This window comes from Pteronotus mesoamericanus, unplaced genomic scaffold (assembly GCF_021234165.1).
Source record: "Pteronotus mesoamericanus isolate MK-2021 breed Mesoamerican mustached bat unplaced genomic scaffold, CSHL_Meso_final scaffold_54, whole genome shotgun sequence".
Taxonomy (NCBI): domain Eukaryota; kingdom Metazoa; phylum Chordata; class Mammalia; order Chiroptera; family Mormoopidae; genus Pteronotus; species Pteronotus mesoamericanus.
Window position 1 is genome coordinate 49,853,910 of NW_026555321.1, and position 26,043 is coordinate 49,879,952.

At 44.3% G+C, this 26,043-nt stretch overlaps 2 protein-coding genes across 8 annotated transcripts in view; one reads left to right on the top strand and one right to left on the bottom strand.

Annotated features, from left to right (window-relative positions):
- SLC25A26 (solute carrier family 25 member 26) overlaps positions 1 to 15,428 on the top strand; it is a 159,194-nt gene extending 143,766 nt beyond the window's left edge. For 2 of the 6 annotated variants that reach the window (XM_054595087.1, XM_054595090.1), the window contains 5 exons: positions 3,128 to 3,197; positions 7,537 to 7,598; positions 9,314 to 9,378; positions 11,282 to 11,355; positions 15,063 to 15,428. In XM_054595087.1, coding sequence (XP_054451062.1) covers positions 3,128 to 3,197; positions 7,537 to 7,598; positions 9,314 to 9,378; positions 11,282 to 11,355; positions 15,063 to 15,154 — 363 coding nt within the window. In that variant the 3' untranslated portion in view covers positions 15,155 to 15,428. The remainder of the gene's footprint in view (positions 1 to 3,127; positions 3,198 to 7,536; positions 7,599 to 9,313; positions 9,379 to 11,281; positions 11,356 to 15,062) is intronic. The other 4 variants (XM_054595088.1, XM_054595093.1, XM_054595089.1 and 1 more) reach the window with 3 other exon arrangements.
- An 879-nt stretch (positions 15,429 to 16,307) lies between these two features.
- The window catches only part of LRIG1 (leucine rich repeats and immunoglobulin like domains 1), a 110,257-nt gene continuing 100,521 nt past the window's right edge, over positions 16,308 to 26,043 (bottom strand). For both annotated transcript variants that reach the window (XM_054594994.1, XM_054594995.1), the window contains exons 12-19: positions 23,988 to 24,151; positions 22,703 to 23,023; positions 21,151 to 21,432; positions 20,163 to 20,582; positions 19,441 to 19,566; positions 18,799 to 18,945; positions 17,985 to 18,266; positions 16,308 to 17,886 (exon numbers count right to left, since the gene is read on the bottom strand). In XM_054594994.1, the coding sequence (XP_054450969.1) occupies positions 17,627 to 17,886; positions 17,985 to 18,266; positions 18,799 to 18,945; positions 19,441 to 19,566; positions 20,163 to 20,582; positions 21,151 to 21,432; positions 22,703 to 23,023; positions 23,988 to 24,151 (2,002 nt within the window). In that variant the 3' untranslated portion in view covers positions 16,308 to 17,626. The remainder of the gene's footprint in view (positions 17,887 to 17,984; positions 18,267 to 18,798; positions 18,946 to 19,440; positions 19,567 to 20,162; positions 20,583 to 21,150; positions 21,433 to 22,702; positions 23,024 to 23,987; positions 24,152 to 26,043) is intronic.

The following is a 26,043-nucleotide window of genomic DNA, read 5'->3' on the forward strand; positions in this document are numbered from 1 at the left end:
GAATAAAGAAAATAAATAAAAGGCAGTAATCCAGTTGGAAAGAAAAATGCTGTCTGTATTCATAGACAACATGATCATTGATACAGAAAATTTGATGGAGTCTACAAGGAAACTGTTAGAGCCAGTAAGTTTAGCAGGGTTGCAGGATACAAGATCAGTATATGAAAATTAATTGTACTTGTGGATATTAGCAACAAACAGTCAGAAACTGAAGTTAAAACACAAGCAGTACTACTTACAGTAACATCAAAACATGAAATACTTAACAGATAAATCTGACAGTAAAGCATAAGACCTATATGCTGAAAACTACAAAATGCTGTTGAGAGAAAACAATGGAGGCTTAGGTGACTGGAGAAAAGTACCATGATTATGGGTCAGCAAATTCAATATTGTTAAAACCTCCATTTTCTCCAAAATGACCTATAGATTCAATGCAATTGAGATGAAAATCTTGGCAGGATGTTTTGTGGAAGTTGATAAACTGACTCTAAAATCCATATTAAAGTACAAAGAACCTAGATTAGTAAGAGCAACTTTGAAAAAAACAGTTGGAGAACTAAACCTACTTGATCTCAAGATATTATAGAGCTGTAGTAGTCAAGAAAGTATCAAATTGGTATCAAGATGGATATGTGGAATAGAGCAGAGCAGAGAGTCCAGAAGGAGACCCACACATTTATGGACAATTGATTCTTGACAAAAGGGAGAAGGCAGTTCATTGGAGAGAGGATAGTCTTTTCCAGTTGCTGGAACAATTCAATACCCATATGTAAAAGCAAAAGAACCTCAATCCATAACTTGTGGCATACAGAAAAATTAATTCAAAATGGAAGATAGATCTAAATGTGAAACCTAAAGACAGAACATATGTCTTCAAATAGGATAAATAGGAGGAAAATCTTCGTGGCCTGAGTTAGGCAAAGACTTCTTGGATATGTCACAAAAAGTAAGATTCATAAAAGAATAATTTGGACTTCCATCAAAATTGAATACTTTTGTTCTTTTATAGACACTTAACAGAATGAAAAGCAAGCCACAGATAAGGAAAAAAATACTTGCAAATAACTTTTATCTAGAATATATGAAGAACTCTCAAACCTCAACAGTTAAGAAAACAGACAACCAAATAAAAATGTACAAAACATTTGAACAGACACTTAAGAAAATATATGGATGCCCTGGGTGGGTGGCTCAGTTGGTTGGAGCATCGTCCATACACCAAAAGTTTGCGGGTTTGATCCCTGGTCAGGGCACATATGGTAGGCAACTGATTGATGTTTCTCTCTCACATCGATGTTTCTCTTGCTCTCATTTTCTCTCTCTCTAAAATCAATAAACATATCCTCAAGGTGAGGCTTTAAAAAAAAGGGGGAAATATATGGATGGAAAAAGTACGTAAAAAAAGCAACACCATTAGTCACTAAAGAAATACAAATTAAATGCACAATGAAATACTACTACACACCTATAGAATACTAAAATTTTTAAAATACTGACAATGCCACGTGTTTGGAAGGATGTATAGAAACTGGAACTGGTTAGAATGTACAATGGTACAACTGCTTTAAAAAACAGTTTGGTAGTTTTGTAAAAAGTTGAACATATTCCTACCGTGCAATACAGCTATTTCACACTTAGGTATTTCCACAAGAGAAATGAAGGCATGTGTCCATATGATTCAGCAGTCCCTAACCTTTTTGGCACCAGGGACCAGTTTTGTGGAGGACAATTTTTCCATGGACCCGGGTAGGGGGAATGGTTTTGGGATGATTCAAGCCCATTACATCCAAGCTCACTTCCTGCTGAGTGGCTGGGCTCCTAACAGTACTGGTCTGTGGCCTGGAGGTTGGGGATCCCTGCATATGAAGACAGGAATATGAATGTTCATAGCAGCTTTATTTGTAACAGCCAGAAACTGGAAAAATCCCAAATGCCCATCAACAGGTGAATACATAAACAAATCGTGTATCTACACCGTGGAATATTACTTACCAGTTAAAGGGGAATGAACTATTGATATCCACACTAACATGGATGAATCACACAAAAATTCTGAAGGAAAGAATACAGGTTTTAGAAAATGAATGTATGATTAGTTTATATAAAATTGTAGATAAAGTAACCTAGAATGACAGATTGTTTAAGGGCTGACGAGGAAGGGCAGGAAAGAGAGGAATGACAGAGGGACACAGAAAACTCTGGGGTCATGAGTGTGTTCACTGTCTTAATTGTGGCAATGATTTCATGTGTTTGCGCATGCCAAAACAAGTGGCATACTTTATGTGTACCTCATTGCACACCACTCACATAGACCAGTAAAACTGAAGAGAGCGCGCAAGCAGGCTGTGCTGTTAGGAAGCCCAGGTAAAAGGTAGATAATAACAGGACCCAACTCTTAGGGTGGTGGTGAGTGGGGACCGTGGGTTTTCATCTGTGTTCAGAGATTAGCTCGGGCCTGACTCAGCACTGTTCACCACTTGATATGAATGTGTTTTGGGTTCTACCAAACCGTAAGTGCTTGGTGAGCAAGACACCATGCCTTGGTCATCACTCTGTCTAATGTGAAACTCGGCATGGGTACTGAATTGTAAAATCCTCAACTTCATGAACAATGCGAGAAATTGTTTTGACAAAGTTCAAATTGATACTTAAGTAGCAGAATCAGCATCCTTCAAATGTGCAACATGGATAAAAAGATTAAAAAAAAAGAACTGAAGAATTTTGACATGCACTGTTCTGGACTAATTTGTGAATTATATAAGTAATGTTCAGATTTATATGGGAAATATTTACAATGTCATATTGTCTTAAAGATACACCTTTATTTATACACACGCACTCTGTGTGTGTGTGTGTGTGTGTGTGTGTGTGTGTGTGTGTGTATGTATCCCACACACTGACTGGAAGTTGTTTCCTCTGAGCAGTCGAATGCAGCCATCACCCTTGTTTCTTTGACTTATTTTAGAATACACTTAAGTCCTTGGGAAAATCACTTAAGTCATCAGTGAGGAATGCCACCAAAATAGCTTCTCACTTAAGTTCCCATCCCTAGAGCTCACCCACAGGAGGTTCCGATAAATTCAAATATTTAATAACTTGTATTTTTCTTTCTCCTTAAACACAGGCCCTCTGGTCCTGGAAGCTGGGTCACGTGGTGGATTCTTGGCAGTCAGCAGTCTGTGGAGCTTTTGCAGGTGCAAAGGATTATATTATACTGGGAAAGACCAAAGTGGGGGAAATGTGAAAATATTCACAAAGCAAAAACAACATTCTTTAGAAATTCCTGATTGTTTAGATGAAGAGAGTACCACTAGTTATTTGAGAAAAGAAAGTGTCTTAGGAAAAAGAAAAACCTAAAAAGGTGTCCACTTGAAAGACAACCAATTTGTTTTTGACAAATTGTTTCGTTTTCTCTTTATCTTTATTAAAGCCTTCATTCAGACCCTTTTGAATTATCTTAAAGATGATTTATAAAGTCCTGTGTGGGAAGAGACTTGTTGTGGGTGTAGGGCTGACTCTGCAGCTGTCTGCCCTGAGCAGTGCTTTGGGGGTTTAAGCAATTTCTGCAGCAGGCAGTGATTCACGGTTTGTGGGCTGTGTTTGACAGCACTGCAGATTAACTAGTGTCAGGAGAACAGAGGCTGCCCCACAGTCTACTGAAGGCTAAACTACTCTGTGTAAAAAATATGGAGGTCCAAACATCTGGGCATTTTCTAGACATTAAACCATGAGCAAAGTGACAATGTGCGATATTGTGTGATCCATCACTGAGTCATACGAATTTTCCAGTGAGGTTCTAATGAGAACTCAGATGCCTTATGGAATTTAATAAATCATAGGTTTAACATTCTAAGAGAGAAATAGATTTTGTTGTAAATAAAGGTAAATTAGAATTACAGTTGAAAGAAACTGAAGTGGAGATTTGCCAGAAAGTTGTCAATTGCTACTTTAGATGTGAAGCCACTAAGTTGACAGATACGTAGGGTTAGATGTCAACTTTATTAGAAAAGGAATTATTTTTCAATTTCTTTAATGGTTGTTGGATTGGGTATTGTAATGATTAGGAAAATAGAAAACACACATGTTACAGGATTCTTTATTAATAATTGGAGCCATTTGACTTGTAGAATTGATCAAAAATAAGAAGGCTGCCTCTGGACACGAAGCCAGCTCAGACTGATTGTGATGGGTAATTGTTTGCACATGACGGCCATTAGCTGTGTTAAATGAGTAGGTGGTCTTGATTTGTTTTCCACAGGTCAGGCGTCTTTGTTCCGCAGTCCCTAAATGTGAAATGGGCATTTTTGTGACTCCCTCCTGGGCCCCGGGGACAGAGTGAGCATAATGGCAATCTGGCCCTCCCTGATAAGGCAAGGCCACTTTTTTTAAGTTTACAGTACCACACAATACAGTGTGCAGATGATGCACTTTAGAATTGTGCACCTGAAACCTGTATGCTTTGTTAACGAGTGTCACCCCAATAAATTCAATAAAAAAGAAAAAAAATAAAATTAATAATACCATGAAACTTCCATGTGTTGAAATAAGTATATATTCTCTGGCCCCATTCCTTAAGTAGCTGATAACAACATTCAAAGCAAACGCATTGGATCTATGAAGGAAATTTGCATTCATTACAATCCCCTTTTTCTGAATAATGCTTTGTAATAGGCACTATGCACTCGTATTAGTCAGAAGGGGGAACAAAACGTTTTTGTCAAACGCCTGCCCACTGGTCATGGGGTCCTGTGGGCCAAGCCCTTTTCTTTCAGTAAGGTGGCTCCCATGTCCAGTGACAGCAGAGAAGCTGGGGCGTGAGCAGGGAAGGGCTTTGCCCAGAGCCCCACGTCGAGTGCTGGCGAACTGGTTGGACTTACAAAAGCTGTCAAGTCTCAATTCTGCCCCCAAACAAGGAATGAGACTTTGGGGCCTTCCTGGGCACCATATGCCTTACCTGTAACCTAGAAGCAACCCTCTCTACCTAAAGGGATTACAGTACTTCAGTATATATTAGTACTTTGTAACTGATAAAACTTATGTAAGGAATTATTACTATTTTGATAAAAACAACCAACACCTTGAAAAAGAAAAGCTCTTACCATCACAATAATTTCAATTGCACTGATAGAATAATATTAACAAAGTTACTGTACACAAACATCTCCTCCAATACAATCACATTATTTTTTCAGCTGTGGTTCTGATAAATGAAGGAGTTTGTCCAAGATCTGCAAAAATCCACAGATATTTAGCAAAAGATTAAATACATTTCTTTTTATATCCCTTTTGTTTTGAAATTTTAGTTGGTACAGTGTTGATCCTGAGGAATTACGTTACTACTTTAAAACCTTTCTGAAAGATAAACATTATTTGAAAGTATTCCAGTTTATGAAAAAGTGATATTTTTTCATCAGTAAGTGAAAGTGTAGCAGCCTGTTGCAACATTGTGCGTTACGTACTTAAGGAGAAATGAATAATGACTTACCATCTTGAGCAGCCCCTTGAAGACCTCACTTGCTTACCCACCACACTTTCAGACTCTTTAGCCTTATGTGGCCATAAAGGCGGTGACAAAACATGCCCTTACATCAGAAATCAGGTTGCTCGTTCCTGCATGCGTGAACCCAGCCTGTGCTGCCCTTGGCACTCTTCTGTGCCCGTGCTTGTTTTATAAACCACTTGACACAAATATCCAAAAATAGCCCTTGAGATTGGAGGTGTTGAAGGCTTGTCATGCTCAGCAATTCCCTTGGCTGCTGGTCAGGGGTTAAATTAGGAAGAAAAGAGACTTTGCCAACTGCCTCACTTCAAGTTGACTTTTAAACATAAAATTGTAATTCAGCCTAAGTAATTATGACATATGTTACCAAAGTGATAATTGCCATTCTAGTGTTCTTTGATCTGTTTCATGTAATTAACACCTATTTATATTCTGTAAGAGGAGAGTGATAGGGATATGGATATAGATAGACAGACAGACAGACAGATCTTCCCATGGCCTGAAATTCTAGAAGAGGGTGAAGTGCAAATGAGAAGGCGCAACACAATCTTTAAAAGAAAAACAGATTTATTGTTGTTGAAGCCTTACCGCCTGGACACTGTTTGGAGATTATGCAGAAGACATGCCTGAAGATCCTCCTCTTACTGCCAGGCTAATCAGAGGGGACCTTGAGGGACAATGAGGGACAGTGCTGCCTCCACCATATTCACAGCTGCTACTAGGAGGTCACAGCTCCAGACCTGCTGAAGGAGGGTGGACCTCTTGTCTAGAGACCTTAAATAATTAGCATTGGTTTCCTAAGGACCTGCATGACATCTAGTTTCTTCTAAATCTGTTCCTGGATGCAGTTCTCCTAGCGTCCAGTAAAGTAAAAACCTACCGCAGGAGAGCCTGGAGTAAATTGTTTCCCATGTGATTTGAACACTAAAGCAGCCTCCAGTTGCTGTACCAAAGAATTGTTTCCTGTCTAATATGTTAGCATGTACCCTGTATTAATTACCAGCAGTTTACAGTTCTCTTAAGTAAAATGTAGAAAATAATGACATTTTAACTGAAAGTACCAGTCCCCTGACCCGTCCCCATTATGATGTTATTCTGTTACATGACCTTCACAAGTCCTTCCTGCAGCCTCATAAAAAACATTGTGGGGTCTGTGAAGTAGGGCAGTCTTGACATTCGAAGATACTCAAATTGACTCATTAGTAACTTTCATAAAATATAGTTTCCCTCATGGTAGTAAAATTAGGACCTATTTAAGCATATGCGCTCTTGTCTTTCACGTTTCCTCATATCACTTGGATGAAACAGAAATCTCTGAGAGAATACTGACTGGCAAGTGTCCACAGTAAAGGAATGGGGGACTTTTGCTAATGGCCGAATTTGATTTGCAGTATCCAGACTTATTAGAAGGCAAATACTCTTCAACATAGGTGGCTCATAAAAGCTTGAGTAGACAGGGGACAAATGTCCTTGTGAGCTTTCAAGTTGTTTTAGTCAGTTTAGGACAGTTTTTGAACATTTTCAAACAAGAAAAATGGTATATGCACTTCCGAGTATTAAACGGATACATTTTAATGTCTTTTTATATATCAAAGTCATTATGTAGTGAAAGAGCTAAGATACACATGACTTTGAGTCTCCAATCCATATTACCTATGTTTCCCTGGGCAAGTTGTCTGTAAGATGCAAATGAGATAAAGTAATCCGTGAAAGTACCTAGTTCAGCCCCAGTGCACCGCATACAAGGAAAACACGGGCATTAGCTTGGGCCTTCCCATTCCCCCTTCCTTTTAGAGGACAAGTTGAAATCTTCAGTTTGTAAAAACTGCAGACACTTGCCTATGGGCACCCAGTAAGCATGTTTGAGCCCCTACTCTGTGTACTGGGATATAGACATGAAGAAAACTCACACATCTCTGCCCACCCAGAAAACAGCTGATTACTTTGAGCGTAAGTATGAGCCGGGGACTACTCTAAACCCTTTGTGTAAACCCATTTAACCCCTATGTCATATTGCTGTCTGCATTTTATAGGTGAAAAACAGCCCAATAGAAGACCCAGTGGCCAAAAGCTCAGCGACTGGAGTCAGACAAAGGTTCAAGTCTCAGCTTGCATTAGGATAACTCGCTGTGATTTAATGTCCCTGAGCATCAATTTCCCTGCCTGTAGCTTGGGGGAACCAGAGTGCCCATCTCACAGGTTCTTCACCTGAGGCCAGTCAGCCAGGAGAGCGCGGAGGGAGGCCTGGGTCTTCCCGACTCTGAGGGAGGGCTCTTTCAGGCTGGACCCTGCAGCCAGTAAGGGAAACGAAGCTGAATATGAGGTTGGAGTGCTACAGGGTCATTGTGTTTTTCTTCCTTTGTCCTTTTTATTCCTTATTGGGGACTTTTTTTTTCTTTTTAATGGATGTGAAGCCTTCCTGGACCTTTTCTGTAATTAAAGTATATTTACTCTTTTAGTGCAGAATATGTGGTTGAAAAACATTAAAATTGTTGGATTTCAGGTTGAGTCCTCCAAATTTTAACATACTTGAGGTTTTTAGCCAAGTCTCTGAATATCAGGCAACTTCTGAATCTGGAGGAAAATGTTTCACATATTCATAACACAAAAGTGGCTTAAAAAAGGACACCCGTATTCCTGTCATTGATCTTTATCAACCCTAAGGTGTGTCATTTGTAGGTAACCAAAAATGGAACATAGAAGCACAAGTGGGTACATCTTTCAAAAAGTCATCATCATGAAGTTACCACCTGGAGGAGGTTCAGTGTAATGATCTTTCTTCAGCAACACATTTGGAAAGATATTTGGCAAAGATCAAATGACCTTCTTTGTCCACATGCCATACAACATGGAGGGAGAGTGGTGGTATTTCTGGAGCATCCTTCCCACATGTGTTCTATTCAGCACTCTTAGAAAACTGCCCACTTCACCCAAGCTTGTGGACACTGAATCCTTGGAGTCCTTTGAGTTTATTATTTTCACCTCCTTAGGGTTTCTTGAGGTTTAAATTATACCTTTGTATCATATTACACAGAACATTAGCACCATATACTGTGGTTTCTGTTAGGAAAAAATTTCCAATTCCTCTGTCCGTAGATACAGCTACCTTTATAATGTGTGGGTTTTTAAAATATCTGTTGGGCAGTCACGGCATTTCCATGGAAGAGAAAGTAGGAGGGAAGTCATGAGGAGAAATGCCTGTCAGATCAAGATGGACTAACAAAGTACAGAAGGAAGCTTAGAAATGTTGTTACTTCAGCTGGCCTGTTATCAGAAGCCTGGAAGTACAGAAAGCTTTACTCTTTGAATGTCTTTCACTCGAAGAATCCAGCCATTTGTACCAAAAATCCCCACCATGATACCCGTTTCTGTTTGCCCACTTTGCCTCAGGGCAGAAATGATAGAAGCATCTTGGAGTCAGGTGAGAGAAGAGTGGCCCCTGGAAGGCACGGCCCTCTGAGAATCTGTAGGAAGCCCCCCACCCCCTCAGCGAGAGCAGGTGTTTACCGTAGACACAGTCAGGGAGACATGCAGCTCTGTTCGCTGCACCCCAGAGAGCAAGATGGGAGGGGGGGACCAGGTTAGCCTGAGGAGGTAAAGCATTACCTTGTCATCTTGTCATTTGCAATGGTGTCACTGCAAAGCAGTTGCGTGCAGGTAAAGGTTTGGCATGCATGCATCTTGTTCTTGAACCAGTCAAGGGCACATAATGATGAAGAAGTGCTTTTTGTAGACACATAGAATTATACAATAAAAATTAGGGAACACTGTGTGACACAGTAAACACTGTATTGGGGTTTATGTGCACAGGTGGATTCGCAGCTGCAGTCACCACACCTCTGGATGTGGCAAAAACAAGAATCATGTTGGCAAAGGTAAGTGGTAAAATAACATAATGTAGACGTAACAGACGTTCCTATATAATGGTAGCACTAGGGTTTATGTGTACATTAAGTGAAGAAAAGTGGCAAACACTTCCCTGTAGTAGCAGCCTTTTGATGCCTGTTGCATGCCTGATGAAACTGATATTGACAAAACAATTTCCGTTGTTCTTGCTGCAAACAGTGTCTGTATAGCATTCTACCCTTCGACATCATTTTTAACTACGTTATGTAAGCCAGCAGGGCTCGTAGCGCCTCTGCATGGTAAGACTACATTCAGTTTACCTCTGTTTTTACTGGTGACAGACCTGAGGCTCAGAAAGTCGGCTTCCTTCATGCTACGCAGCAGGTGAACTAACTACAGGCTCTTGAACTTAGGTCATGCTTGGCCTTCACTGGGTGAATGAGGAGAGTTATCAGAATTGTTACAATTTTTTCATTAAAAAGAAAAATTGTTAAAAAAATAACACTGCAGACTTCACGGATGCCATGCATATAACAGGTGGACTAAAGCAATAAGAAATAGTCATGCACTTGTGGAAAAGTATATGACTTTTCCTAAGGATGTCAGCCATGTTTTAAATTGAACATATTAAATAGTACCCTTCAATAAATGTGTTTAATAGCTACTGAGGTGAGTTTCATAATTGTACCATTTACACTGAGTAGTCCCCATTCCTCTCAGGTCAGTTGATACTGTTTTCAGTGGTTCTCCTGCTCTGTAGTTGTATATGAGCTACCTAGGAGTGCTTTTCCTGTTCAGTAGTTTTAAGTCAGTATCTGGGTGTGATTTTCCTATTTAGCAGTGTACATGAGTTATCTGAGTGTGGTTTTCCTGATCAGTATTTGTATGTGACATAGCTGGGTGTATTTTTCTTGTTCAGTGGTTTTATGTGAATAATCCGGGTGTGATTTTTCTGTTTAGTAGTTGTATGTGAACTATCTGGGTGTGGTTTTTCTGTTCACTCATGTACATGAATTTTCTGGCTGTGGTTTTTCTGGTCAGTAGTTGTAGGTGCATTGTCAGGGTATGGTTCCTGGTCAGTAGTTGTATGTGAATTTTCTGGCTGTAGTCTTCCTGTTCAGTGTTTGTATGTGAATAATCTGGGTGGGGATTTTTTTCATCGCTAGTTGTATGTGACTTAGCTGGGTGTAGTGTTCCTGTTTAGTAGTTGTATATGAACTATTTGGGTATGATTTTCCTGTCCAGTTGTACGTGAGCTACCTGCATGTGGCTTGCTGTTCACTACTGTATGTGAATTATCAGAGTATGATTTGCCTGTTCAGTGGTCGTATGTGAATTATCTGGATGTGGTTTTCCTGTTCAGTAGTTGTACATGAACTATCTGGGTGTGGTGTTCCTGTTTTCTTGTGTATGTGAATTACCTGGGTGTGATTTCCCTGCTTAGTAGTGTAAGTGAAATATCTGGGTATGGATATCTTGGTCATTAGTTGTATGTGAATTATCTGGGTATGGTTTTCCTGTTCCGTGACTGTATGTGAATTATCTGGGTGTTAATTTCCTGTTCGGTAGTTGTACGTGAATTATCTTGTTGCATTATCTCATTTAGTGGTTTTTTGTGAATTATCTGGGTGTGATTCTCCTGTTAACACATTAGCTGTATGTGAATAATCTGGGTGAACTCCGTTCATCTTTTGATAACGAGACACCAGGAAAAGCCGTTTTCTGTGGCTTGTGCCAAATCAGTGCTTGCTTGTCAGTTTGAGTGTAAGGCCTTCTGGTGTAACGAGATCCAGGGCTCCTGATTCCTCAGAAACTCCCCAGTCTATTTGAAACTGTCTTAGATGAAGGCAGTAGGTAGCTGTGCACCAGAGGACATCTGTAAGTTGGAGACTTTCATAAGATAATGGCTTTCTCTTCTGTCCTTGCATGCAGGCCGGTTCCAGCACTGCTAGTGGCAATGTCCTCTCTGTCCTGCGTGGGGTCTGGCAGACACAGGGACTATCAGGGTAAGAATGAGAAACAATGTTCACCTGCCTCCCTCTCTCCACTGGTTCATCCTCTTCTAGCCTGACGTAGGACAAACCCTTTCCTGTCTTCTGCTTATGCCCTGGTTGGGCGTCTCTTTATTCATACGTATTGAGCCAGATGTTACATTTGATTTTACTTACAATGAGATAATATTGTATAATTAAGCTGTTGCAGTCTTCTAGCCAGGTCCATAGATGCTGCCCACATGTGCGGCTCCTGCTAGCCTCCGGGCTGCAGCATTGAGAAGACAGGCTTCTAGGAACTCGGTGAGTGAGGGCAACATCGTCAGGAGAAAGCATGACTCTCAGCACACCGTAGTGCATGACGCCTACTCGAAAGCACTGCTCTGTATTATCAGCAAAGTGCCTCAAACCTTTAGTGTCATATCCTCTACAGCTCTCTCTTCAAAATGTTATTTCAACATTGCTTTTGAACCGAAATTTATAAAGCTGTCTGAACGTTGGGATCTGTACAGGTATGTGAAATTACGATTTTCTCTTTGGAATCATCTACCAGGGATTTTCCTGAGCAGAGCAGCAGCCTCCTTTGGGAGAAGATCACGCCTGAGCCCTGTGACAGGGTTGGCTTGGTGCGGATACAGCGGGTGGTGGTGCCACCTCCTCATTAATTTGATGCCAGAAGTTTATTTTAGTTGGTTGATGGTTTGGGGATCATGAAGCATGTTGGTCAGGCCCCATGGTGAGATTTTCTCAGGAGAATGGCCTCATCATCTATTCAGAATTTCCACCTGAAAGTTTGAAAAGTATGTATTGCTGATGGTTGTGTGAATATGACCGCTCTGATGGACTGATGCTGGTTGCCTGAAGGACATAAGGATTCTGAGACAAGAACTGGGTTTGACAGCGAGAACAGGCGAGCACAGGAAGGGCAGAGCGGGGGCTTCTGTGCTGTGGTCAGCCATTTATGGCTAGCACATTGGGAGGAAGTAAGAATCTGGTTGCTCAGAGCTGAGGCATATTGATTTGGACAGCAATTCCACACTGAACCAGGACATGGTGTGAGAAGAAAGTGAGGACTAAAGCAGCTTAATTAGTAGCAGGTTATTAAGAATTGTAACCAAAAGCAGGGAAAACAAACAAACTCCAATTGTGCGCACTGTTCTGATGATGAGTCCTAGACATTCTCAGCCCTGCAAAGGTCTCTTTGTGACTCCTTTGGTCCTGTTTCCACCCTGAACGCCCATGCCAGTGTCACCACGTCCTCGGGTGCCCAGCAGGTTTAGGGTCCATATCACAGTGAAATGCGCTGACCTCTCAGGGAGAGGGAAAGGAGCGACACTTCGGTGGTTTGTTGGTTTGCTCAATGTTCTGGCGCACATTTGTTTTTTCCAAAATAAAACTACAGTGTGCTCATTGGTAACCCTGCAGGTAAAACTGCCAACCCTGCAGTGCCCCTTTCTGCTTTTCTTGACGTTTTCTCAACAGTGCCTCGTATGCAACAACTGCCACTGCCACACACGCCCTTTGAGCGCGTGGCTCTCTGCTAAGTGCTCTGTGCCTGCTATCTCGTTTAACCTGTGCTCACTCAAAACAGCTCTCCCTGCTCTACGCCAAGTCTTTGCCTGGCTGCACAAGTTTCTCTACCTAAGGCTATGCATATGTTAAATAATTCAACTGTCATCTAGTGAAACCATAAACTGCTACCTTCTGCCTCTTGCCAGGGGCAGCTAAGCTCATTAGCAGCAAAAGCTGAACCAAGACACTGGCTTTAAGGAGAAGTCAGATGAAAAGGAGCAGGGAGGGTGACTTTGTGGCCAGTGTGGTCTCCTAACTCAGCCTTAGCTGGCCTCCTCCCTGCACCCTTCCCTTTGTGGACTAGGGCAGGGAGATTAATCTGTTTTTCAAGCCAGAAGGACACAGTGGTTTCAAAGTGGTAATTTATGAGTTTTTGTCCTCACCGACCACCTCAGGCAAAAACAATTTGCATGATGCTGATATGAACACCTTTTTTTCTTACAAGTGAATCTTCATCTTCCATAGAATATTCATGGTTATTTCTAGGCAAGAAAAAGAGGCTCTGATTTTATCTGTCATATTTTTACTTAATGACTTAAGGCCTTACTTAACTAATTAAAATCAGGACGCCCTAACACTACCCTCCAGTCCACTTGCCCCAGAAGTTCTAAGCACTGCACACCAAGGGGATGGGGCGTGCTGACCTCTGCCTGCATCGTTGCCGAAGGAGGGCTGTGCCCAAAGGAGGCAGCCAGGGCTGCTGTGGCCTGGGCAGCAGGGCTTTCTTCCTGGCGTTTCTTGGCGAGCCACCCTTTAGCTTATTATGGAGACTTTTTCCCTTATTTGGAAAGATACACAAACTACTCTTGGCATAACCTGACCATATTCAGTTTTCTTCTGTAGACCCCATCTTTTCACTAGTAAATCCACTGCTTCTGATTTTGTTTTTTGTGCTTACAAAAGCAATACTCTTGGTTTAAAAAAAAAAGTTACTGCAAAATACAGACAGGGATGTTTTCTGTAATGCTGTGCTGCGAGGGTGGTTTAGGACACAATGCCTACCATGTTTGTTACGTACGTACTCATGCTATATACTTGCAGCTTTGGGACTTGACTTTTCCAGAACCCACTGTGTACACCTTCTGTGTTGGTATCTCCTGTCTGCCCCATTCTTAGCAACTGAAATTTCCCGTGTGTGTGGCCACTGCGCCAGAATTTGTGTAACCAGAGGGGGTTATTTGCAGGTTTTAAAAAAACCCAGCAATGTCATGATGAACATCTTTGAGCAGGTACCTGTGCGTACCTATGGGAGGGTTTATAAAGAATGAATCCTGCCCTGGCTTGGTGGCTCAGTTGGCTGCAACGTCATTCTGTACCCCAAAGGTTTCAGGTTAGATCCCCGGTCAGGGCACACACGGAAGGCAACTGATCGATATTTCTCCCTTTCTCTTTCTCTAAAATCAATAAACATTCCTCATGTGAGGAATTTTTTAAAAAATGAATCACTTTCCAATATACATCCCTAGTAACATTGTTCTTTTACTTTGCATTTCCTCCATTATTCCAAAGTTGCATCTTTGACAGTGACTCATCTTCTGAGGTGCTTGGGGACTAAAGCTGCTACTCCTTTCCCTGCCACAGCCCTGTTCACCTTTCTTCTCCTTCATGAGAGGAGAAAGAAAACAGGATCCGTGGGGATTTGTCTTCTGCTGTGGCATTATATTTGTGGGTCTCTAAGGACAAAATGTGCCTGAGTCCTGGAGAGGAACAGCAGAGTTGTCCAAAAATCTCCTCTAACACCTGAGACCACTGTAGGCTTTCATGGTGGGCTGTGCCCTTTGACTCCTTTGGAAAAAAATGTCAATTCCATCATCTCTAAAAGGCAGAAATAGTTTGAAACTTTTAAACAGGACAATTGTGGAGACAGAGTTACTGTTTCTTCACTAATTATTTGACTTAATTGTGAGTGCTCACAAGTATGCTATCTGGTATGTAGCCACTTTTGCCAACAAACAGCTGGGCTCAGACTTTAGCAAGTCTACTTGGGAATGTAATTTAGTGCCATTCTAAAAGGAAAAAACACATTTAAGTACTGTGTGGGGTTTAATGAGCATGGAGTGTTGAGTTGAGCAAGCTGTGGGTGTTGGAATTTAACCTTTTTTGCACACACACAATTTTTAAAAATCTCTCCTTTGTTTTTTTGCCCTTAGATTATTTGCAGGTGTCTTCCCTCGAATGTCAGCCATCAGTCTGGGAGGTTTCATCTTTCTTGGTGCTTATGACCAAACTCGCAGCCTGCTGATGAAACTTGGCAAAGAGAGTCTGTGAATCCCATGGCCCTACACCCCCTTCTTTCATGAAGCGGTCATGCTGTGAGCTGATTCAGTCCAGCGAGCAGCTGTTTGGCCATCTAAACCATGAAATACAATGCTGAACTCCATCGCTGCAGAGAATGCGTCTTCTGTGCTACAGGCTGGCTGGAATAATGCCATCAGCTTATTTGCCAGGAAGAGAGAAAATGGTGTCCACAGCGGTACTTTGAATGATTTTCTCTGAGCCCCTTAATAAAATAAGTTTGATGATGCTGAGTCCAGGCCTCTCAGAGCTTTCATTTGATTGTATCTGACCTTTGGTTTCCTGCCCCATGATAGCACACTTGAAGAAGGCAGAGATGGCTGTAATTTTAAAAGAATGGCTGGGCTGGGAGGAGATAGGGAAACGGTTGTACATGTGAGTGCATTTCTCCCCTGGGTTAATTACTACTGTGTAGGCTTACAGCTTTGTTTAAAAAGAAGGAACTACAGGTGCATATGAGCTGTCTTGCTGGGTCACCAGGCTGCTCTTATGACCCTCAGATTTAACCTGTAAGAACCACAATTTCATTCGACAGAGAAGTGTCCAGCGGCCCATGTGGAGTGTGAAAGGAAGCAGCTACAGGTCAGTGACCAGGCAGGCCCCATGGGTTTGGGGGCAGGGAGGGTGTGCTGGGGCCTCAGTGGCAGCTGGGCCGCACTCCACTGTGTTCCATTTCAGACCAAAGGATGGGCCAGGCAGGCTTTGCAGACTGTTATTTCTTTTTTCCTAATCAGTAAGCTTTTCCTGGAGTTTCATGCTCAGCACCGGAAGGAGAAGGGATGAAACGGGAAGGCCACCATTCTAAAGCTTGACTAATAAGCCCCAGGTGTTGGAAAAATTCAGCATCTCAGGAATCTAGTGCTGTTGTGTCTTCCCCGGAGCCACAGTACACCATTCTGCTCTGCCTAAATTTTTCTTCTTTCTTTCTTTCCTTTTTTTTCCGGGGGCGGGGTGGGGCGGTGCAGGGATAAAGGTAATTAAAGGCACAGTGACTGCATTTGTCAGGGCATCTCTGGAATTAAAGGGAGTGAAGCAATGCTGGTTAATGTACATAGAAGAATGACCCAAGCCACACACTTAACATTTATAGATGAAACTTTATTAAAGACACTTCAATGCCATTTGTTAGACACTTCAATATTTTACATGTTTTCCAATGTACATTGTACCAAAATTTCTATAAATAAATAACTTTGTACACGAAAGTAATACTTCCTCTTTCACATTGCCTCTCAGAAGCAGCAAATTCACATATGCTGTGGAAGTAACATTAATCAGTTCACTGTTGAGAACAAAGTTTAAATGTGCTTACCTTTTGGAACAGTGATGACATTTGACAGTAAAATTTAACAAAGCAATTACTTTTTCAATATACCTTCAGCCTTTTGGCTAAAGGACCTCGTTAGTTTCAATGTAATTTTTCCTGAACTATACCTTGGCACTCACAAGATGGTTAGCTACAGGTCTCAAAAGTGCAAATATACCCAGAACCCAGGTTTAGGGATAAAGCTTGCAAGTCCAAGCCCGGGTCCGTGTGTGCAAGGGAAGGACATGGACAGGCTTGCTCCCGATCCTCAGTCGAGATAAGCTAGCCCTGGAAAGGAAGAACTTGATCCCTTTTCTCCCCTAAGAACAATATAATATTAATTATATTGGCAGAACTAAAACATCACTGAAAAATCCACAGGTACCAACAGCAGCAACCTCTATCTCAATAGAAAGCCTCAAATGACAATCTCACGATACTGACAAGACCACATTTACTTTTCTCATAGAAAGAAAGGCTTAATTGTTCAGACCAACTGCTTGTGGCGGATTAACAACCCGCCACTCATGCTTGTTAAAGCACGAACTCAAACCTACGAGAAAGAGTCACCACACATGAGAAATACTGACATGAAGTTACTTCCAATGCAAACCAAGTCTGCCTGTAAAGCATCCCAGGGACCTGTCCTATGATGTGTGACTGAGATAGGACTTTCCATCCTTCCCACCCACTAAAGCTCCTCAGAGCAAATGTGGTTTTTAGCCTCTACAAATTCCATCCACACATTAAGGCACCAGAACTATCCCCCCCTTCCAAAATTAAACTGCAACCTGATATGAAAAATAATATTGTCAAAATTGTATGGTTTTTTTTAACCATGCACTAAAGATTAAAATATCCTCTGTAAAAGATATATAATATATATGAAATCTCTGAAAACTCTTATGTACAATGGTATCAAATACTTTTCTGCCTTTTGTACACAATAGCCGCCTGCATTCTGTGACATCAGCTGCAAGTCCTTTAAACTACTGACACTCCACATGGAAGTTAAAACTGTACAGATCAGTGATGCTTGAACCAAGCTTCCTCACAGCCTCTCCTACCTCTCCTTCCCATAAAGATTGACACAAGAGCTGAGGTAGACAACGCCTAGATCTGCGGTGCAAACAGCAGCATCCCAGTCCGTTTCCCAGGGAGCTGTCCTGTCAGTGGTGTGGACTCAGGACAGGAGTCACATGCTCTTGGGAGGTGTCCATTGGAAAGAAGCAAGTGCTGGCCTTCGCTGGGGATGTCAGGAAAGCCCGAGGGGCCTCGTGTGAGCTCAGAACTGCTAGGAGTTAATGTAGAAGAAGGCTGGAGGTCTACGGAGTCTGGCTCACATAACCTTGCTAACGTCCACGAAGAGACCCCTAACAAGAGAGGAGAGGGTATGTCAGACCCTCTAGCCTGGTTGTTTCCATGCCCGCCCCAGCTGCTGGCGACTCCTGGGAAGAAAGTAAACATTTACCTTTCCCATCTGGAGGTGCCCCTGGCTTTTTCTTCAAGGATGTCAGCATTCTATCGTGGTTACTGGGGTAGAGGGACTCCCTGCCGTCGGTGTGGGACCCGTCCGAAGTCCCACCGTTTGGATGTGAAGAATGTTCTTGGTCACTGTCAATGGGCTCCTGGCTTCTTGGTGTATCTGGCTGGGTACTGTCTCTGGATATAGACTGAGGACAGAAGGCTTGTTCCTTGGAGTGACTGTCCATATCAGTGTTGCAGTCACTGCATACAACTGGGCCATTGTGCTCTGCAAGACACAGCCAGAGATGATGAGAACCACCGGCTGAGGCCTCCACCCCCACACAGAGGCTGCTGCCCTCCTCCAGGGCCCCACTTACGATCAGCTCTACCACCCCCGCGCCCCCAGCATGTTCACAGAAAAAGGACTGGGCAAACACCACGCCATTAAGAATTCGGTCTTTTGTGTTTAAACACTTCAGATTCAATTCTTTGTCAGACAACTTTGGGCACAGAAAGGAATCCCATTTGAAGAAACCACACAGTGCCAGGAGTCTTCTGGACAGTTAGAAATGTAATCTCCACGGCCCTGGTGAAAAGGTCCTTTTAAGTTGCTTATAAATCACGTCCAGATTCACCACACCATCAGTTTATTTTAGAGACATCCTGCTCGAACTCAGAGCCAGGTGCCACACAGCTTCCACTGAATACCAACTTCTGAGGTAGGCTTATACAATAATGCGTCTCCCTGCTTCATTAACAAAGTCAACCCAGATTTGGATTTCAAGAACAAAGTATTTCCTGACGAACGCATCTCATACCCATCTTCCGTGGACCAGGTGTGACATTGGCTTTCTCCATCACTTTCCATGGCTCCTTACTGTACCCAACACAGGGCTTGGGCTGCCTGCAGGTAACAGCGTGAGCATCTGCCTCTGGAGAGAGGCCTGCATCTCTCGGACAAACACCTGCAACAGAGTCCCACACTGTTGGAAACACTGGGCCTAGCACTTCACAGAAAGCCTGATGGAAAGAATGGACAAAGCTGCTAGGAGAGCCATTTCTAAAATGTTCTCTAGCATGGTGGTTCACAGGCCCCTTTTCCCAGCGGGCAGGCCTTTCAGCACTCAGCCCTGTGAATGAGATCCTTTATAAGGAGCAACTTGCCCTGAGCATGTGCTCTGTCTCTCCCACTGAAATCACTCACCCTTGTGAGAGTGTCTGAATATGAGAGGAGCTGAGACTGTTAGTAAGAGACACTAAGCCCAACATAGAGACTTCCTGGGGGATGAGGTTTTAAAACTTTGTAGAACCTACACAGGGAAGTCCAAAAACCCAACTGGCTTCCGTCACAAGCCTTCCATGTCAACATGCTCAATGTAATGCCATGCACCTGCCCTGGAAGTGGGCTGGAGGCCACCTCCAGCTCATGAGAACAGTCACATCAGATTTGGAGGCCTTACCATTGCTCTCTATGTGCCCATTTGCCTGATGGCCACCCTCAGTCCTGAGCACAGTGTCCTGTCGGTCAGAAAGGGTCCCCTGAGAAGAGAGGTAGCTCGGAACATCTGGAGGCACGACGGTTTCATCTGCAAGGGAGACAGGACAGTCACCCACCAGGTATCCCAGTCCTTTGTGGTGACAAGGATACAGACACAAACAGGATCCCCCAGTGGCTGCTGTCGAGACTGCGCAGAGATCCTGCGGTGTCTTGCACCCAAGAGGCCCTCCAGGGTATGCTGAGCCTTGCTTTACACCCAGGTGTAAAGTGCATGGCAATCAGACGCCTGAGTACACAAGAAAGAACAAGTAGTGATGGGAAAGGGCCGAGCTACAGAAACGCAATACTGAGATCGCTGCAGCAACAATCCCCTACGTGGCAACAAAGCATGTGCCCAGGATGTCTCTGAATTACCAAAGAGACAGAAAATTGCAGAGTTCATTATGTACTTATGTTGCAAAGTATTCCCATTTCATGTTAAATTCCTGGAAGTTAAAGCAGTGTCAATGACAGCCAGCTGAGTATCCTGCCCAGCCTCCGCTGTCCCGAATGGCTCCCTATTCCCAAAGGTTCTAGAGTTTTAAATACACTGAAATCCTTAGAAGGACCTCGGGATCTGGCCTCCCTCCCAAATGTCACTGCTCTCCTCCTCCCTGAAAATGGACTGGGCTAGCAGGGGCTCACCTGTGTTGGTGACGCTGTACTCTTCACTCTTCTTCCTGGTCTGGTAGATGATGCACACCCAGACCAAGGATGTCAGGACGATGCTGCACACCACAGCGATGGTGAAGATACCTGCGGTGGTGCCGTCCCTCCGGCATCCGGGGCTGGGCAGGATACTCAGCTGGCTGTGAGCCCGCTCCGTGCCCAGAGCATTGGACATCTCGCACGTATACTGGCCTGCGTCCTCAGCCACCACGTTCTGCACAACCAGCAGCTGGTTGCCAGGGGTGAAGTGATGCCGTTCAGTGAGGCTCAGAGGGCGGTCCCCCTTGAGCCAGGTGATCCGGGGCGGAGGGCTCCCGGCTGCCTTGCACTGGAGAGCCACTGTGTCTCCCACGGACACCACACGATCTTCCAAGGGCACCGCCAGGGATGGGGTTTCTGCAAGGCAGAGGAGATCCTATGGTTATTCTGGGTGATTCAGTGGCTTCTGGATGAAGGACAATCCAACGCACGAGTGAAATGCCATATGAGATCTTTTACTGGAGTGGCAAGCTTTTCAGAAGCCCTAACACACTGACTAAATCATTCCCATGCTGGGAGTGGCTTCTACAAGGAGAATGAACTGATGTATTCTGTTCCCCAACTGTCCCATGACAGGCCTGTGTCTCTATGCCTATCCTGCCCCACTCAGAGGCCGTTCTCATCCACAGTGTTTATACCTAAGCCCTGTTTTATAAAGAGATGAAATCACTTGTTCAAAAAAAAAAAATCTCAAGCAGTAGCCTAAAATGTTTTCAGAAACAGCTCACCACATTTCCAAACCTCAAGGCTCTGCAGACGGTTTCAGAACCTTGCCTCTAGGTATCCGTGATATTTAAGAAAACCTCTGTCTCTCTCTCTCACACACACACACACACACACACACACACACACACACACACACGTGCGCGTGCGTGCGCGCGCGCGTGCGAACACATGTAAACACCCCATGTAGCAAGAGGCGAACCTAAGACAGTCAGGGTGGCGTTTGCTGAAATGGAGCCGGCAGAGTTCTGGGCGGTACAGCTATAAACCCCCATGTCATCTATTTTCACATCAGTGATGAAAAACACGTCATCGTCGGGCATGACATGCATGCGTCGCTCACGAGCAGCAGGGAAATCTGTGCCTCCATCCTTCTGCCAGGCTATCTGGGGGTTAGGGTGGCCAGTGGCAGCACATTCGAGGCGGGCCATGGTGCCAGTCCGGATAGCGATGTCGTGGGGCATTTTGGTGAATGACGGCAACACTGTAAAACACAATCAGGTTGGGTTACAGGATGCAAAGGCCAGGATAACCCTCTGGCAAACAGCCCTCCCATCGTGCCTGGTGTCAGCTCACCACTCTGCATGCCAAGGTCTGCCTACAGCCACTGCTCTCATCTCTGAATGAGGAGCAATAGGTCTCCAAGGCCACCTAGCTGCTTGCAGCCACGGTGACGCACTTCCATCCATGTCTCTGTAGCCCCGAATCTGGCGACCCCCTCTTAAACCAAGGCTTTCAATGAAACATTTCCCCTACTGTCTCTCACAAGGCAATCATGGCCGGTACCAAGACACGCCATAAATGCCAGGTCCTGGTGCTCACCCACCCTAAGTCACAGAGGAGAACCTGGGATACACAAACATCTGCTTCAGCAAAACGCAATCACAGAGGGAGGTGGACATGCCCGCACCCTGGAGAAAGCAGTGGGAGAACACTCCCTCCTGAAGAAACCTGTCTGGAGAGGAAGTGTTGGGCCACGTTGCTGTGCACATGGCGAGCTGAAAGCACTCATCCCACATTCTTACCCCAAATATTCCGTGACACACTAGGAAGCCTCAAGCCACATGTTCTAGTCAAGATTACTTTGGTGGGAAGTCTAACAGTTCACCAAGTTTTTGAAAAATAATGAGGACTCCCTCAGAAAAGCCAAGAGAATCAGCCAAAGTGTGGTAAAGAACATGTTTTCCTGTGGTCTGTAAGGGCTTAAGAACACATTAATTCTAACACTTTTTAATTAGAGGTTTAATAATCAGGAAAATCTCATTCGGTTATAGGGGTGGGGTGGTTAACTGCTAAAGCTATTTACCTCTCTCCTTCTGCCCTATACGCACTACAACAAACAGCAGTCTTGAAGAAAGCCACCTCACCAGGCTCCAAAGCTCTTTGCAGAGTGAAAATTGCTCGTCAAACATCCACAGGACCATTTACTCTCAGGCCAGTATGCACACCAGCCTTGCACCCCACAGCTTCTGGGAGGTGTGCCTGGCTGCGCCCACTGCTAAATGCAAGGCTTGGGCTCACAATTTCAGTTAACATAATAACTGCATAAAAAGACCCTCCAAACAAAGATTATACTGAAAATAACTCTTTAATTTTCAAAACTTGCTCCAGAGCCAACCAGGCAATAGTGTGAAATAGGACTGTCCCAATGACTGTGTGTGACCGCCAGCTCAGTCATCCCCATACAGGTAACTGCCGAAACGGTCCCACGTGTAGGAGCCCAGCACCAGGGTAACAAGACGGCGCCTCCTTACCATTCACAGTGAGCCTGGCCTTGTGCGAGTAGGTGGAGCCAAAGTGGTTGGTGATGACACACTGGTAGCGGCCCTCGTGCCCGAAAGTGACACGGCGGAGGTGCAGGATGGTGGTGTACTCCATCACCTCCCCATCCTGTGCCCGGACGTGGGCGAAGTTCTCCATGTCGGCGTTGACCAGGACCTCATTGTCCTTCTTCCAGGCAAAGGTCATAGGGGAGCTGCTGCTGCTGGCTGCTGAGCATGTGAACCGGATGTCCTTGCCCACCACAGCCATGGTTGTCTCTGGCTGGGTGATAATCTGTGGCTTTGGTAAATCATCTGGGGAGAGAAGAGCCAACTCATAAGTCCCCCAGCTGCTGTTCCGGGTGACACCAACTGAGCTAGACACAGCAGGACTTGCACATTCATGGATGTGTGGAGGACTTTGGCAGGCACACTATCTATGGCTCTACCCAAGAAGTAGGAGCATAGGGACCCCTATATCCCTAGAGGCACTCCTGGGTAGGATCATCAGAGCAGGTACCACAGAGCTCGGGGCAGACCAGGAGGACAGATGGAAGCAGCAGGACTCACTCATGTCTAGCAGTCCCAGGCAGGCCCGGGAATCCCACCCTTGCTCCTGCTCAGAGCACAAACCAGGAACAAGTCAAATTCATCATTCTTTGACCATACACCTTACTGACCACGAGGCTGCATTATTCCTATCTGAGCTCGTGCACTGGACCCCAACCACCCTTGGGCAAAAGATGGCAAGAGCTACATTCCAACAACCAGAAGAAAAAAGAATTTCAAGCTACAAGTACAGATTTCAGTAGTCTGAGAAACAGCAAGAGGGCAAGTCAACATTAAGGAATTATTTTTACTACAGCAGCTGTTCTCCTGAGACTAGTTCTTCCTGCATTTAACCTTTCATTCTTGGGGTTGGAAAGAAACCCATTAATACCCCAGCCTCACACACTGAACAAATTCACAGCTAAGCCCAGGCTCCAGAGCCCTCTTGAAACAACACAAACTATCTTCCCGTAACTGATTATTCTGATTTGTTGTAGTTGAACCAATCCCTGCTCCCCTCTGATTAAATATGTGGACACCAAGGACCACATAACGAGGTGACTATGCAGTAAATACCATGTGTGGTTTCTGTGGAAAATAAATTGCATCCAGCAGCTGATTGGTAACCACGGGTTAGGGTTTAACTCTGATCACAGGAATCACTCCCATAATGAAGACCTCCTCCTGGCTCCTTGCCCGTCATGGAAAACAATCACAAAGACAATCTTACCACACACGAAACTCTCTGGCGGAACAGAGAAAATGCTCTGGCCCTTTAGTGATTCTGGGTGGGCACAGGTGGCTGTCACAAAGGCCTGCAGCATCCTGCCCAGTAACCATGGGGGCAGCCACTTCAGCTGGCAGTCACACAGGAAGCTATCACTGCTGATACGGCTGCAAGAAAAACACAAGGGACGTTTGAGGTATGACTGAAAAAAGGAATACTCTCTCAGAAAACACAACAGTCCATCACCTCTGATCAGCTTCTGCCATTCACACCCACAAACAGGAAAGGGAAATCATTCTTCTCCCAGTTCCTCTTCAATCACATAGAATCTACCTGGCAATTCTGATAAAATGTAGCTTCTGGCTCACTCAGTGGGTCTGGGCCAGACCCAAGACTTTGCACTTCTAACAAGTGCCCAGGTGACACTGATACGCTGGCCTAAGGACCACCCAGAATAACACCAAGATGGTGTTCGCACATGTTCTAGGGCAGACACTGTTCTCACTGGACCCCAGGGAGGCCAGCTCACCTCTCTTGGCCTCTGACCATCCAATGGGAAGGGGTGGCACTCTCCTCATAAACTGCTGGGAGTTTCCAACTTCAGTGGGAGACTTTGATCTAAATTCTGAAATAAGTTCTGAGAAGGGCTCTATTTCTATATGACTGTTATCTTTTATTTGGCAAAGATGCATGTTTTCTTCCAAGTGTAAGCTTGGCCGACGGCTTCAGTCCTGTTTGTGTATTTATCTCTACACCAGCCCTATCGGGAGGCCGGCAGCAGTCGGCTCTGCTCCATATACATAGCGTTTGTTAGTTAACTGCCACTGTCCAGGGAGCACGAGAATGCACAACTTTGGTTTAGTGAAGCTCCAACCAAAACAGAGAATATTTTCTTTTTCATTTCTCAGCAACAGAGGATCAGCTTTTTAAACAGAAATTGAGTTGCCACCTCAGTGGACATTCTTTCCTGAGGAGTCACTGGAAGATAAGCCAACCAAAGAGCCTCGCACCCTGTTCCTGGAAGACCTGAAGGCCACGCACTGCAGAACGGGGTCCAGCCCGCAGCAAGGATGAAGACCAAGAAAGGAGACACATGGGCTTCCCTGTCATCAACTGTCTCCAGGACGTGTGCCTAGAAATTCCAAAATGTCATGTGGGCCAATATTATGGCAATAGCCTCCTCCACCCACCAGTTTCCTCAGACGTCAAACAAAGCAACCAAATGGACAGTTTTTATGTATTCCTCCATTTCACTGGGGCATTCTAATGAGCAGCAAAACTGTTGCCCTAGTACACAGCATGGGAAAATGAAATGGAAGCCCAAGAACCCAAGGCTGACTAAATTAATCTACTCTTCCCTCCTGTTCATCGTTCCCAGATTAGTCAGCCTCTTAATGTATTAGACTTGTTCTAGGAAGTACTTTTTTAAAGACTGAAATAATTGCTCTCAAAGCCATTATGAGTGAGATGCTTGCCCATATTAGACCTTAAAATCAGCATTAGATTTTATACCTTGTATTTGGTGGGCAAGTAACTCTGCTTAGAGACATTCGGGGGACTGTTCTGTCACAGAGTTACTGTAGGAACAGAGGGGCTGTCACAGTGAGCCATGAGGATGTGGCTGAGTCCTGCTCAGCAGCTGAGGAGCTTCCCAGCATGGGCCTGTGTGTGGAGAGAAAGGCTGCAGCCTGGACTGGAAAACTCATCGCCTTGGTGAAGAGCGAAAAATAAAAAACCTCTCCTCTGTCAGGAGCTCCCACAGCTCCCCATCAATGGGCCATTTGGTGCGACGGTCCCTTTTTGCATAGTCAACAGGAAAGCCTGGGTATTACTGAACACGGAAGTCTAGAGGAAGATACTGGGACTTCACTGTGAGACTTTAGGCACTTAGGTGAGGGACAGGGACATATCTGAGCCACAGGAGCACACTGGGGAAAAGGGACTTGCCATTTGTCCTTGATCAGAATTGTTGTGTGGAAGGGTCAAGCCTCACACCACACAGTGAGTCTGTTTGTTGGTCTGGGTCCCAAGGACTTCCTTTTTTCTCCACAATGACAGC